Source organism: Ranitomeya variabilis, chromosome 7 (genome assembly GCF_051348905.1).
Source record: "Ranitomeya variabilis isolate aRanVar5 chromosome 7, aRanVar5.hap1, whole genome shotgun sequence".
Lineage (NCBI taxonomy): Eukaryota > Metazoa > Chordata > Amphibia > Anura > Dendrobatidae > Ranitomeya > Ranitomeya variabilis.
This window is the reverse complement of record NC_135238.1, coordinates 243,919,449-243,933,058: the sequence shown is the minus strand read 5'-3', so window position 1 is coordinate 243,933,058 and position 13,610 is coordinate 243,919,449. Positions and strand designations below refer to the sequence as shown.

The following is a 13,610-nucleotide window of genomic DNA, read 5'->3' as shown; positions in this document are numbered from 1 at the left end:
TGACCTAATGACATCAGTATGCAGGGGAGGGGTGTATGTTGCAGGACTGGCTGTACTTCCCAATGACATCACTGTGCAGGGGAGGGGTTTTGGCTGCAGGACTGGCTGCGCTTCCTGATGACATCATTATTCAGGGGAGGAGTTTAGGCTGCACGACCTGATGACATCATTATTCAGGGGAGGAGTTTAGGCTGCACGACCTGATGACATCAGTATCTAGGGGAGGGGTTTAGACTGCAGGACTGGCTGCACTCCACAATGACATCACTGTGCAGGGGAGGGGTTTAGGCTGCAGGACTGGTTGTACTCCACAATGACATCACTGTGCAGGGGAGGGGTTTAGGCTGCAGGACTGGCTGCGCTTCCTGATGACATCGATACACAGGGGTGGGGTCAAAGACTCAGTTTATGTATAGATGCACTTGTGGCACCTCTATCTGACTGAACCCTGAGATATGAGGCAAAAGCTTCCCGCACCCAACATGAAAGGCCACACTCACTTGTACTGGTTGAAGTCGTTTCCCCAAACATCCGACGTCCGGAGCTTCTTCATCAAAATTCGGATAATTCTCACAAACAGAATGAAGTTTATCTGGAGGGATCACAAAGGGTTTATGTGAGGCATTGGTGCCATGGTGTATACTATAGGCGGAGTCCCTGCAGATCTCACATCGCCATATGCAATACGCTAAAGATCTGATCCATGGCAGCAAGAGACTTCCAGAGTAGCTGGATGCCATAGAGGGGCCGGCGTCCCACTTGCAGTTCCTTGGTGCATCCATGATGGATGTAGATTGCTGCACTGCATTGGATGATGGGCTGCGTATTGTGCTCACTGTCTGGCAGACAGTGTGGCACATTCCCTATGGGATGTTTCCTACCTGATGTCTGTGCATCGGCAGAGGGAGAGATGAAAGAGTTAAAGAAGGAGTGGCACGTCACATGGCAGTAACTGATAGGTGGGGTGCACGGCGCGGCCCGGACATTGCGGCCCAATCCAGAATTAGACAGAGCTGCGCAGGTTTCATAGGAAGAGAGTGTAACAGGAGGACAATGCCACATAGACACACACAACGTCTAGGCCGCGCTCTCAGACCTTCATCAGACAAGCGGACTGCACAGAGGCCGCTCATAAGGAGCATTAAGGAAACCACCATCCTATGGCTCCCAACAACCTGAGACCAGCGTGCTGCAGCTCCTGACAACCTGAGACCATCGTCATGTGGCTCCTGACAACCTGAGGCCATCGTCATGTGGCTTCTGACAACCTGAGACCAGCGTGCTGCGGCTCCTGACAACCTGAGGCCATCGTCATGTGGCTCCTGACAACCTGAGGCCATCGTCATGTGGCTTCTGACAACCTGAGACCAGCGTGCTGCGGCTCCTGACAACCTGAGGCCATCGTCATGTGGCTCCTGACAACCTGAGGCCATCGTCATGTGGCTCCTGACAACCTGAGACCAGCGTGCTGCGGCTCCTGACAACCTGAGACCAGCGTGCTGCGGCTCCTGACAACCTGAGACCATCGTCATGCGGCTCCTGACAACCTGAGGCCATCGTCATGTGGCTCCTGACAACCTGAGACCATCGTCATGTGGCTCCCAACAATCTGAGACCAGCGTGCTGCGGCTCCTGACAACCTGAGACTATCGTCATGTGGCTCCCGACAACCTGAGACCAGCGTGCTGCGGCTCCCGACAACCTGAGACTATCGTCATGTGGCTCCCAACAACCTGAGACCAGCGTGCTGCGGCTCCTGACAACCTGAGACCATCGTCATGTGGCTCCTAAGAACCTGAGACCAGCGTGATGCGGCTCCTGACAACCTGAGACCATCGTCATGTGGCTCCTGACAACCTGAGGCCATCGTCATGTGGCTCCTGACAACATGAGACCAGCGTGCTGCGGCTCCTGACAACCTGAGGCCATCGTCATGTGGCTCCTGACAACCTGAGGCCATCGTCATGTGGCTTCTGACAACCTGAGACCAGCGTGCTGTGGCTCCTGACAACCTGAGACCATCGTCATGTGGCTCCTAACAACCTGAAACCATCGTCATGTGGCTCCTAACAACCTGAAACCATCGTCATGTGGCTCCTAACAACCTGAGGCCATCGTCATGTGGCTCCTGACAACCCGAGACCATCGTCATGTGGCTCCCGACAACCTGAGACCAGCGTGCTGCGGCTCCTGACAACCTGAGGCCATCGTCATGCGGCTCCTGACAACCTGAGGCCATCGTCATGTGGCTCCCGACAACCCGAGACCATGGTCATGTGGCTCCCGACAACCTGAGACCAGCGTGCTGCGGCTCCTGACAACCTGAGACCATCGTCATGTGGCTCCTGACAACCTGAAACTATCGTCATGTGGCTCCTGACAACCTGAAACCATCGTCATGTGGCTCCTGACAACCTGAAACCATCGTCATGTGGCTCCTGACAACCTGAAACCATCGTCATGTGGCTCCTGACAACCTGAGACCATCGTCATGTGGCTCCTGACAACCTGAAACCATCGTCATGTGGCTCCTGACAACCTGAGACCATCGTCATGTGGCTCCTGACAACCTGAGACCAGCGTGTTACACAACAGTGACATTACAACCAAGAAAAAAAGCCCATTAAAAATATCTAATGTTAATTACAGGGAAGATATAGATCTTGGTGCCGTGTTCGCCAGCACATAGTAAAGTATTTGGAGTCCGCAGTGGTTGATACCTTTTAATGGCTGAGAAAATGGTGACAGACGCCACTGAGGACTCTCAATTCTAAATATTTTTCTAATGTTTATTAGGAATACACTAAAACGCGCTGACGTAAAAGACCAGGATAGAGAAGCATATTGGCCTTATATAAGTGTATGCTGGGGCATGGCGGGAGACTATATACAGTCCCTGAAAAGTCCCTATACTGTCCCTGCCTCGCCGCAGAGGTTGGAATCCTAAATGTGACGATATGGCGCACTGCTCACTAAGAGGCCCCAACAAATTAAGTCCCAGTTCACACAGACAAGAACGGGTAAGACAGAACAGACAGATAAAGATAAAAATCTGCTGAAATAAATGTGGGACACAGAAAATCAGTAAACATGAGCTGTGCAGAAGTGTCCGGCTGAACTGTGCAGAAGTGACCGGCTGAGCTGTATAGAAGTGACCACCTGAGCTGTGCAGAAGTGACCGGCTGAGCTGTGCAGAAGTGACCTGCTGAGCTGTGCGGAAGTGATCGGCTGAGCTGTGCAGAAGTGACCGGCTGAGCTGTGCAGAAGTGACCTGCTGAGCTGTGCGGAAGTGATCGGCTGAGCTGTGCAGAAGTGACCGGCTGAGCTGTGCGGAAGTGACCACCTGAGCTGTGCAGAAGTGACCTGCTGAGCTGTACGGAAGTGATCGGCTGAGCTGTGCAGAAGTGACCTGCTGAGCTGTGCAGAAGTGACCTGCTGAGCTGTGCGGAAGTGATCGGCTGAGCTGTGCAGAAGCGATTGGCTGAGCTGTGCGGAAGTGTCCGGCTGAGCTGTGCAGAAGTGACCACCTGAGCTGTGCAGAAGTGACCGGCTGAGCTGTACGGAAGTGATCGGCTGAGCTGTGCAGAAGTGACCTGCTGAGCTGTGCAGAAGTGACCTGCTGAGCTGTGCGGAAGTGATCGGCTGAGCTGTGCAGAAGCGATTGGCTGAGCTGTGCGGAAGTGTCCGGCTGAGCTGTGCAGAAGTGACCACCTGAGCTGTGCAGAAGTGACCGGCTGAGCTGTGCAGAAGTGACCGGCTGAGCTGTGCGGAAGTGACCGGCTGAGCTGTGCAGAAGTGACCGGCTGAGCTGTGCAGAAGTGACCGGCTGAGCTGTGCAGAAGTGACCGGCTGAGCTGTGCAGAAGTGACCGGCTGAGCTGTGCAGAAGTGACCGGCTGAGCTGTGCAGAAGTGACCGGCTGAGCTGTGCAGAAGTGACCGGCTGAGCTGTGCAGAAGTGACCGGCTGAGCTGTGCAGAAGTGACCGGCTGAGCTGTGCAGAAGTGACCGGCTGAGCTGTGCAGAAGTGACCGGCTGAGCTGTGCAGAAGTGACCGGCTGAGCTGTGCAGAAGTGACCGGCTGAGCTGTGCAGAAGTGACCGGCTGAGCTGTGCAGAAGTGACCGGCTGAGCTGTGCAGAAGTGACCGGCTGAGCTGTGCAGAAGTGACCGGCTGAGCTGTGCAGAAGTGACCGGCTGAGCTGTGCAGAAGTGACCGGCTGAGCTGTGCAGAAGTGACCGGCTGAGCTGTGCAGAAGTGACCGGCTGAGCTGTGCAGAAGTGACCGGCTGAGCTGTGCAGAAGTGACCGGCTGAGCTTTGCAGAAGCGATTGGCTGAGCTGTGCGGAAGTGTCCAGCTGAGCTGTGCAGAAGTGACTGGCAGAGCTGTCTAGAAGTGACCACCTGAGCTGTGCAGAAGTGACCGGCTGAGCTGTGCAGAAGTGACCGGCTGAGCTGTGCAGAAGTAAGCGGATGAGCTGTGCAGAAGTAAGCGGATGAGCTGTGCAGAAGTGACCGGCTGAGCTGTGCAGAAGTGTCCGGCTGAGCTGTGTAGAAGTGACTGGCAGAGCTGTCTAGAAGTGACCACCTGAACTGTGCAGAAGTGACCGGCTGAGCTGTGCAGAAGTGACCGGCTGAGCTGTGCAGAAGTGACCGGCTGAGCTGTGCAGAAGTGACCGGCTGAGCTGTATAGAAGTGACCGGCTGAGCTTTGCAGAAGCGATTGGCTGAGCTGTGCAGAAGTGACCGGCTGAGCTGTGCAGAAGTGTCCGGCTGAGCTGTGTAGAAGTGACTGGCAGAGCTGTCTAGAAGTGACCACCTGAACTGTGCAGAAGTGACCGGCTGAGCTGTGCAGAAGTGACCGGCTGAGCTTTGCAGAAGCGATTGGCTGAGCTGTGCAGAAGTGACCGGCTGAGCTGTGCAGAAGTGTCCGGCTGAGCTGTGTAGAAGTGACTGGCAGAGCTGTCTAGAAGTGACCACCTGAACTGTGCAGAAGTGACCGGCTGAGCTGTGCAGAAGTGACCGGCTGAGCTTTGCAGAAGCGATTGGCTGAGCTGTGCAGAAGTGACCGGCTGAGCTGTGCAGAAGTGTCCGGCTGAGCTGTGTAGAAGTGACTGGCAGAGCTGTCTAGAAGTGACCACCTGAACTGTGCAGAAGTGACCGGCTGAGCTTTGCAGCAGCGATTGGCTGAGCTGTGCAGAAGTGACCGGCTGAGCTGTGCAGAAGTGTCCGGCTGAGCTGTGTAGAAGTGACCGGCTGAGCTGTGCAGAAGTGTCCGGCTGAGCTGTGTAGAAGTGACCGGCTGAGCTGTGCAGAAGTGTCCGGCTGAGCTGTCTAGAAGTGTCCGGCTGAGCTGTGTAGAAGTGACCGGCTGAGCTGTGCAGAAGTGTCCGGCTGAGCTGTGCAGAAGTGTCCGGCTGAGCTGTGCAGAAGTGACCGGCTGAGCTGTGCAGAAGTGACCGGCAGAGCTGTCTAGAAGTGACCACCTGAACTGTGCAGAAGTGACAGGCTGAGCTGTACAGAAGCGATCGGCTGAGCTGTGCAGAAGTGTCCGGCTGAGCTGTGTAGAAGTGACCGGCTGAGCTGTGCAGAAGTGTCCGGCTGAGCTGTGTAGAAGTGACTGGCAGAGCTGTCTAGAAGTGACCACCTGAACTGTGCAGAAGTGACCGGCTGAGCTGTGCAGAAGTCAATGGCTGGGGGTCGAGAGCTGTCCCGTGGATGCGTCCATCCCGATGTGCTTTTCGGCATCTGCCTTTGTCAGACCCCCTGATGAAGGCAGATGACGAAATGCGTGTTGGGGTGGACACATCCACGGGACAGCTCTCAACCCCCCTCTCTCTCATCTTCCAGCAGGAACCATATGACTTGCTATACTGGGGCAGCATGTCAATATCCCACACCATTTAGTGTTTATTTTCTTGACATACACCATGTGGTCACCATTGATTTAAGGTGGTATTATATGCACAGGCACTTTATATATACTTTTTTCACCAAAACTTCTGATACATACCGTACCTGTTTGTTTGCTTGAGTCCACACTATTCTGCACAAATCATCATTTTTGAGTATTTGTTTCCATCTGCACCTTATTTTAATCTATCCTTATAATTAAGCTAAATATTTTTCCACACAATTTGGGTTTTAAATTAGTTTTTTCTTTCTCTGTTTATGATTTATCCTTACGGATATACCCCATACTATGTCTATGGTACACATGTGGTGGTAAAAATACATGTTTTCTTTACTTTATTACTTATCACCTTCTATTAGTGTAATCATAAATTTTACATGTGTATGCACCATCACGAGGGACATGGAGCTATCATTCTACAGGAAACAACCTAGGGGATTTCGGCTCTGGTTGGAAGGATACAGATCAGCACCATTGACCATCGCTGAACCCTTAAAGATGTTTGGAGAATGCCAGGATTGGAACCTACTGGTCGCCTGGCTCCATGGAGACGTTTGGAGAAGCCAGGTTGTGACCCTCCGGTCAACTGGCCTTGTATGGATTCAATGGACTGTTAACTCCCTACGCTGGTCGTTTCCTCTTCTCTGTGTGTGTATCACAGGTGGGGCAGTCAGCCTTGGGAACTCTGACGTAACATCTGCCATTATCCCGGGGAGTCAGTGGAAGGGTGAGACTCTGTAACGTGCACCATCTTGGGTAATTGCTGGAACTGTTCTATGTTATCTTTCTGTTGTGTGGTTCAATAAAGCACTGCCACACTGTCAGGGCCCTATTTCCCACTAGGCCTTGAGGGCACATGCCTAGGGCGAGAGGGGCGGCACCTGAGCAAGGTTTTTTTTTTTTTTTTAAGTTCGGAGTTGGCCCGCCTGCCCACCTCAGTCTTCCAGCTGCTGTGGCTGCTTACGATATGGAAATGGCGTAGCAGTAAACCTCACTCGGCTATTTCCGTAATCCCATCCACTTGTACTATACACTGCAGACCCCAGAGCGGAGATGTTGCAGGGACCGCCCTTTGTGACCTGCGTTATCGTCAATACCTAGCAGGAGCTGACCCGGTGCAGATAATGCTGCCAGCAGGTCAGCGCTGTGTGTCCGAGCCGACTCCTCGGTCCGCTGCAGCCGGTGTGGGGGAAGGAGGGCGGCCTGCACAACTTGTTTTACTTGTCGCACAGAGAATGGGAGGAAGACTTTGTACTGGGAGTTTTAGAAGCTACAGGTGGGATATGCAGCCCCCCAGTCTCTGGGGCAAGGGATGCTAGCTTATGGCTGTGCAGCTTGAGTGGAACTACAGGTCCCAGCACACACTGCAGAGCTGCAGCTTAGTGGATGGTGCAAATCCGCTTCGTGCATTAGAAACCTAGTGAGAAGCCAGTGTTCTTACTAAATGTAACACAGAATTACTGCACAATGTGACTGATCTCCAGGTGTCAAGACTTGTGCAAAATAGTTACTAGGAGACCGGACAGCGGCAGCATCAGTATGGATGTAGCAGAGCCGAGGCGGCATCAGTATGGACGTAGCAGAGCCGAGGCGGCATCAGTATGGATGTAGCAGAGCCGAGGCGGCATCAGTATGGATGTAGCAGAGCCGAGGCGGCATCAGTATGGATGTAGCAGAGCCGAGGCGGCATCAGTATGGATGTAGCAGAGCCGAGGCGGCATCAGTATGGATGTAGCAGAGCTGAGGCGGCATCAGTATGGATGTAGCAGAGCCGAGGCGGCATCAGTATGGATGTAGCAGAGCCGAGGCGGCATCAGTATGGATGTAGCAGAGCCGAGGCGGCATCAGTATGGATGTAGCAGAGCCGAGGCGGCATCAGTATGGATGTAGCAGAGCCGAGGCGGCATCAGTATGGATGTAGCAGAGCCGAGGCGGCATCAGTTTGGATGTAGCAGAGCACAGGCGGCATCAGTATGGATGTAGCAGAGCACAGGCGGCATCAGTATGGATGTAGCAGAGCAGAGGCGGCATCAGTATGGATGTAGCAGAGCACAGGCGGCATCAGTATGGATGTAGCAGTGCAGAGGCGGCATCAGTATGGATGTAGCAGAGCACAGGCGGCATCAGTATGGATGTAGCAGAGCCGAGGCGGCATCAGTATAGATGTAGCAGAGCCGAGGCAGCATCAGTATAGATGTAGCAGAGCCGAGGCGGCATCAGTATGGATGTAGCAGAGCAGAGGCGGCATCAGTATGGATGTAGCAGAGCAGAGGCGGCATCAGTATGGACGTAGCAGAGCAGAGGCGGCATCAGTATGGATGTAGCAGAGCAGAGGCGGCATCAGTATGGATGTAGCAGAGCAGAGGTGGCATCAGTATGGATGTAGCAGAGCAGAGGCGGCATCAGTATGGACGTAGCAGAGCAGAGGCGGCATCAGTATGGATGTAGCAGAGCAGAGGCGGCATCAGTATGGACGTAGCAGAGCAGAGGCGGCATCAGTATGGATGTAGCAGAGCAGAGGCAGCATCAGTATGGACGTAGCAGAGCAAAGGCGGCATCAGTATGGATGTAGCAGAGCAGAGGCGGCATCAGTATGGACGTAGCAGAGCAGAGGCGGCATCAGTATGGACGTAGCAGAGCAGAGGCGGCATCAGTATGGATGTAGCAGAGCAGAGGAGGCATCAGTATGGACGTAGCGGAGCAGAGGCGGCATCAGTATGGATGTAGCGGAGCAAAGGCGGCATCAGTATGGACGTAGCAGAGCAGAGGCGGCATCAGTATGGATGTAGCAGAGCAGAGGCAGCATCAGTATGGATGTAGCAGAGCAGAGGCAGCATCAGTATGGATGTAGCAGAACAGAGGCGGCATCAGTATGGATGTAGCGGAGCAGAGGCGGCATCAGTATGGATGTAGCAGAGCAGAGGTGGCATCAGTCTTGCACTAATTTCCCATCATGCTCCTCTGCGATGCTCTGACATAACCCCGGGGGCTGCTGGTCTAATACACGGCACATACAGGGCAACATGACCGCTTCAGCTCTGCTACATCTGACAGTTGACCCCCTGACGAAGGCAACGTGCCGAAACGCGCGTCGGGTGTTGGGCGCCATTCCAGGAGACCAGGCACACACTATACTACTCTGTAAGTTCTACTTTATTTTACTATATTCTCCCTATTTGGAAGTTAGAGCTTTAACAATTTCCCATACAGTTATGTTGTGATCCTGGTCACTGATTTTAGTGTGTGGATACACTGATCCCTTATGGTTGTTTGGAATTTTGCACTTCTTCACTATGAATATAGTTATAATTAGTTTTTTTTATTATTTTGTCATATTCCTTTGTATTTCTATATTTTTTTTCTTTCACATGAATATATTTGATAATGTTTATATATATACACTTTACACGTTTGGCATTTTTTGCACATTAGCCTATTGGCATCTTTAGGAAACACATGTTCTATGCGCTCCATATATATACTGTATATATAGTATATATATATATATACACTCAGCCTGTCACCATATATACTATATATATAGTATATATATATACAGGTCCTTCTCAAAAAATTAGCATATAGTGTTAAATTTCATTATTTACCATAATGTAATGATTACAATTAAACTTTCATATACTATAGATTCATTATCCACCAACTGAAATTTGTCAGGTCTTTTATTGTTTTAATACTGATGATTTTGGCATACAACTCCTGATAACCCAAAAAACCTGTCTCAATAAATTAGCATATCAAGAAAAGGTTCTCTAAACGACCTATTACCCTAATCTTCTGAATCAACTAATTAACTCTAAACACATGCTAAAGATACCTGAGGCTTTTAAAAACTCCCTGCCTGGTTCATTACTCAAAACCCCCATCATGGGTAAGACTAGCAACCTGACAGATGTCAAGAAGGCCATCATTGACACCCTCAAGCAAGAGGGTAAGACCCAGAAAGAAATTTCTCAACAAATAGGCTGTTCCCAGAGTGCTGTATCAAGGCACCTCAATGGTAAGTCTGTTGGAAGGAAACAATGTGGCAGAAAACGCTGTACAACGAGAAGAGGTGACCGGACCCTGAGGAAGATTGTGGAGAAGGACCGATTCCAGACCTTGGGGAACCTGAGGAAGCAGTGGACTGAGTCTGGTGTGGAAACATCCAGAGCCACCGTGCACAGGCGTGTGCAGGAAATGGGCTACAGGTGCCGCATTCCCCAGGTAAACAGCGGCAGAAGCGCCTGACCTGGGCTACAGAGAAGCAGCACTGGACTGTTGCTAAGTGGTCCCAAGTACTTTTTTCTGATGAAAGCAAATTTTGCATGTCATTCGGAAATCAAGGTGCCAGAGTCTGGAGGAAGACTGGGGAGAAGGAAATGCCAAAATGCCTGAAGTCCAGTGTCAAGTACCCACAGTCAGTGATGGTGTGGGGTGCCATGTCAGCTGCTGGTGTCGGTCCACTGTGTTTCATCAAGGGCAGGGTCAATGCAGCTAGCCATCAGGAGATTTTGGAGCACTTCATGCTTCCATCGGCTGAAATGCTTTATGGAGATGAAGATTTCATTTTTCAGCACGACCTGGCACCTGCTCACAGTGCCAAAACCACTGGTAAATGGTTTACTGACCATGGTATTACTGTGCTCAATTGGCCTGCCAACTCTCCTGACCTGAACCCCATAGAGAATCTGTGGGATATTGTGAAGAGAAAGTTGAGAGACGCAAGACCCAACACTCTGGATGAGCTTAAGGCCGCTATTGAAGCATCCTGGGCCTCCATAACATCTCAGCAGTGTCACAGGCTGATTGCCTCCATGCCACGCCGCATTGAAGCAGTCATTTCTGCCAAAGGATTCCCGACCAAGGATTGAGTGCATAACTGAACATTATTATTTGATGGTTTTTTTGTTTGTTATTAAAAAACACTTTTATTTGATTGGTCGGGTGAAATATGCTAATTTATTGAGACAGGTTTTTTGGGTTATCAGGAGTTGTAGGCCAAAATCATCAGTATTAAAACAATAAAAGACCTGACAAATTTCAGTTGGTGGATAATGAATCTATAATATATGAAAGTTTAATTGTAATCATTACATTATGGTAAATAATGAAATTTAACACTATATGCTAATTTTTTGAGAAGGACCTGTATATACTCAGCCTGTCACCATATATACTATATATATAGTATATATATATATATATATATACACTCAGCCTGTCACCATATATACTGTATATATAGTATATATATATACACACTCAGCCTGTCACCATATATACTATATATATAGTGTATATATATATATATATATATATATATATATATATATATATATATATATACACATACTCAGCCTGTCACCATATATCTAATATATAAAGCTGAATGTGTGTGTGTGTGTATGTATGTATGTATGTATGTATGTCCGGGATTGGCATCTGAACCGTAGCAGCTACAGCCACAAAATTTTGCACAGTCACACGTCTGGACCCCGAGAGCGTCATAGGCTATGTTGTGAGGTGAAATTTTAACCCCGCGCTTTCCAATTCACCAAACAATTTTGCCCCTATCTACATAATGGGGAAAAAGTGAAAGGAAAAGTGTTGGAGGCGTCGCAGCTACAGGCACAAAATTTTGCACAGTCACACGTCTGGACCCTGAGAGCGTCAAAGCTATATTGTGAGGTGAAATTTTAACCCCGCGCTTTCCAAGTCACCAAACAATTTTGCCCCTATCTACATAATGGGGAAAAAATGAAAGGAAAAGTGTTGGAGGCAAATTAACAGCTGCCAGATGTGAACAAGGGGGACTTAAAGAATGACAGCGATGGCACCAAAGAGTATATACTGTACAGTTGCTAAGGTGGGGCCCCAACATGGGATAATCACACCACCACGGGGATATGAACACACACACAAAATGCGCCACACACTACCACGTGCTCGAACACATATACCACCCTCAGTGCACATTTCACCACACATACACCAACCTCGCCACATAAAAGTAGAAACACAAAAGTCGCCGCTCAAAACTCGCCACGCGCAAAACTCTCCACATGCAAAACTCGCCACACGTGCAAAACTCGCCACACGCAAAACTTGCACACGCAGAAAAATTGCCACACGCAGAAAAATTGCCACATGCACAAAAGTTGCAACACATGCAAAAGTTGCCTCACACAAAACTTGCACATACTCAAAAGGCACCACACATAAAACTCGCCACGCGCAAAACTCGCCATGCGCAAAACTTGCTGCACACAACTTGCTACACTAACCTGTCACATGCAACTCGACACACAAAAAGTTGCTACACGCATGTCGCCACACAAAACTCATCTCACAAAAGTCCCTACATGCATGTCGCCACACGCAACTCAACACACACAACTTGACACACGAAACTCGCCCTAAAACACACACAAGTCTGGTATCCTTCAAAAATAAAAATCTGATTAATAAGCAGACAAACTACAAGAGCAACAAATGTACCATATAGGAATCCGGCAGCTGTCAGTCACATGACCAGTCTATTATGTGTATGTGTGAGCTAATATATACTGCCAGGGGGTGGGCTTACTGTTGGCTGGGGATTTATCAGGCTGCCATTTTAGCTTACAAATACTGAGGTAAAAATACTGACCAAATAACGTGTGAACGAGGGCTAATACAGGAGGAGATGGCATACAGCTATATACTATATACAGGAGATGACACACAGGTATATACTATTTACAGGGGAGATGACACACAGGTATATACTATATACAGGAGGAGATGACACACAGATATATACTATATACAGGAGAGATGACACACAGGTATATACTATATAGAGGAGGAGATGACATACAGGTACATACTACATACAGGAGGAGATGACATACAGGTATATACTATATACAGGAGGAGATGACACACAGGTATATACTATATACAGGAGCAGATTACCTACAGGTATATAGTATATACAGGAGGAGATGACACAGGTATATGCTATGTATAGGAGGAGATGACATACAGGTATATACTATATACAGGAGGAGATGACACACAGATATATACTATATATAGGTGAGATGACACACAGGTATATACTATATACAGGAGATTACATACAGGTATATCTAATATATAAAGCTGAATGTGTGTATGTATGTATGTGTGTATGTCCGGGATTGGCATCTGTACCGTCGCAGCTACAGCCACAAAATTTTGCACAGTCACACGTCTGGACCCCGAGAGCGTCATAGGCTATGTTGTGAGGTGAAATTTTAACCCCGCGCGTTCCAATTCACCAAACAATTTTGCTCCTATCTACATAATGGGGAAAAAGTGAAGGGAAAAGTGTTGGAGGAAAATTGACAGCTGCCAGATGTGAACAATGAGGACTTAAAGAATGAGAGCGATGGCGACAAAGAGTATATACCGTACAGTTGCTAAGGTGGGGCCCCGACATGGGATACTCACCACACACGGGGATATGAACACAAACACAAAATGCGCCACACACTACCACGTGCTTGAACACATATACCACCCTCAGCACACATTTCACCACACACACACACCAACCTCGCCACATAAAAGTCGAAACACAAAAGTCACCACTCAAAACTCGCTACATGCAAAACTCGCCATATGCAAAACTAGGCTCACGCAAAACTCGCCACACGTGCAAAACTCACCTCATG

The 13,610-nt window shown here is 49.4% G+C and overlaps 1 protein-coding gene across 2 annotated transcripts in view; it reads right to left on the bottom strand.

Moving 5' to 3' along the window:
* SCTR (secretin receptor) overlaps positions 1-13,610 on the bottom strand; it is a 231,348-nt gene that overhangs the window by 25,389 nt on the left and 192,349 nt on the right. For both annotated transcript variants that reach the window (XM_077273411.1, XM_077273410.1), the window contains one exon: positions 501-592. In XM_077273411.1, coding sequence (XP_077129526.1) covers positions 501-592 — 92 coding nt within the window. The remainder of the gene's footprint in view (positions 1-500; positions 593-13,610) is intronic.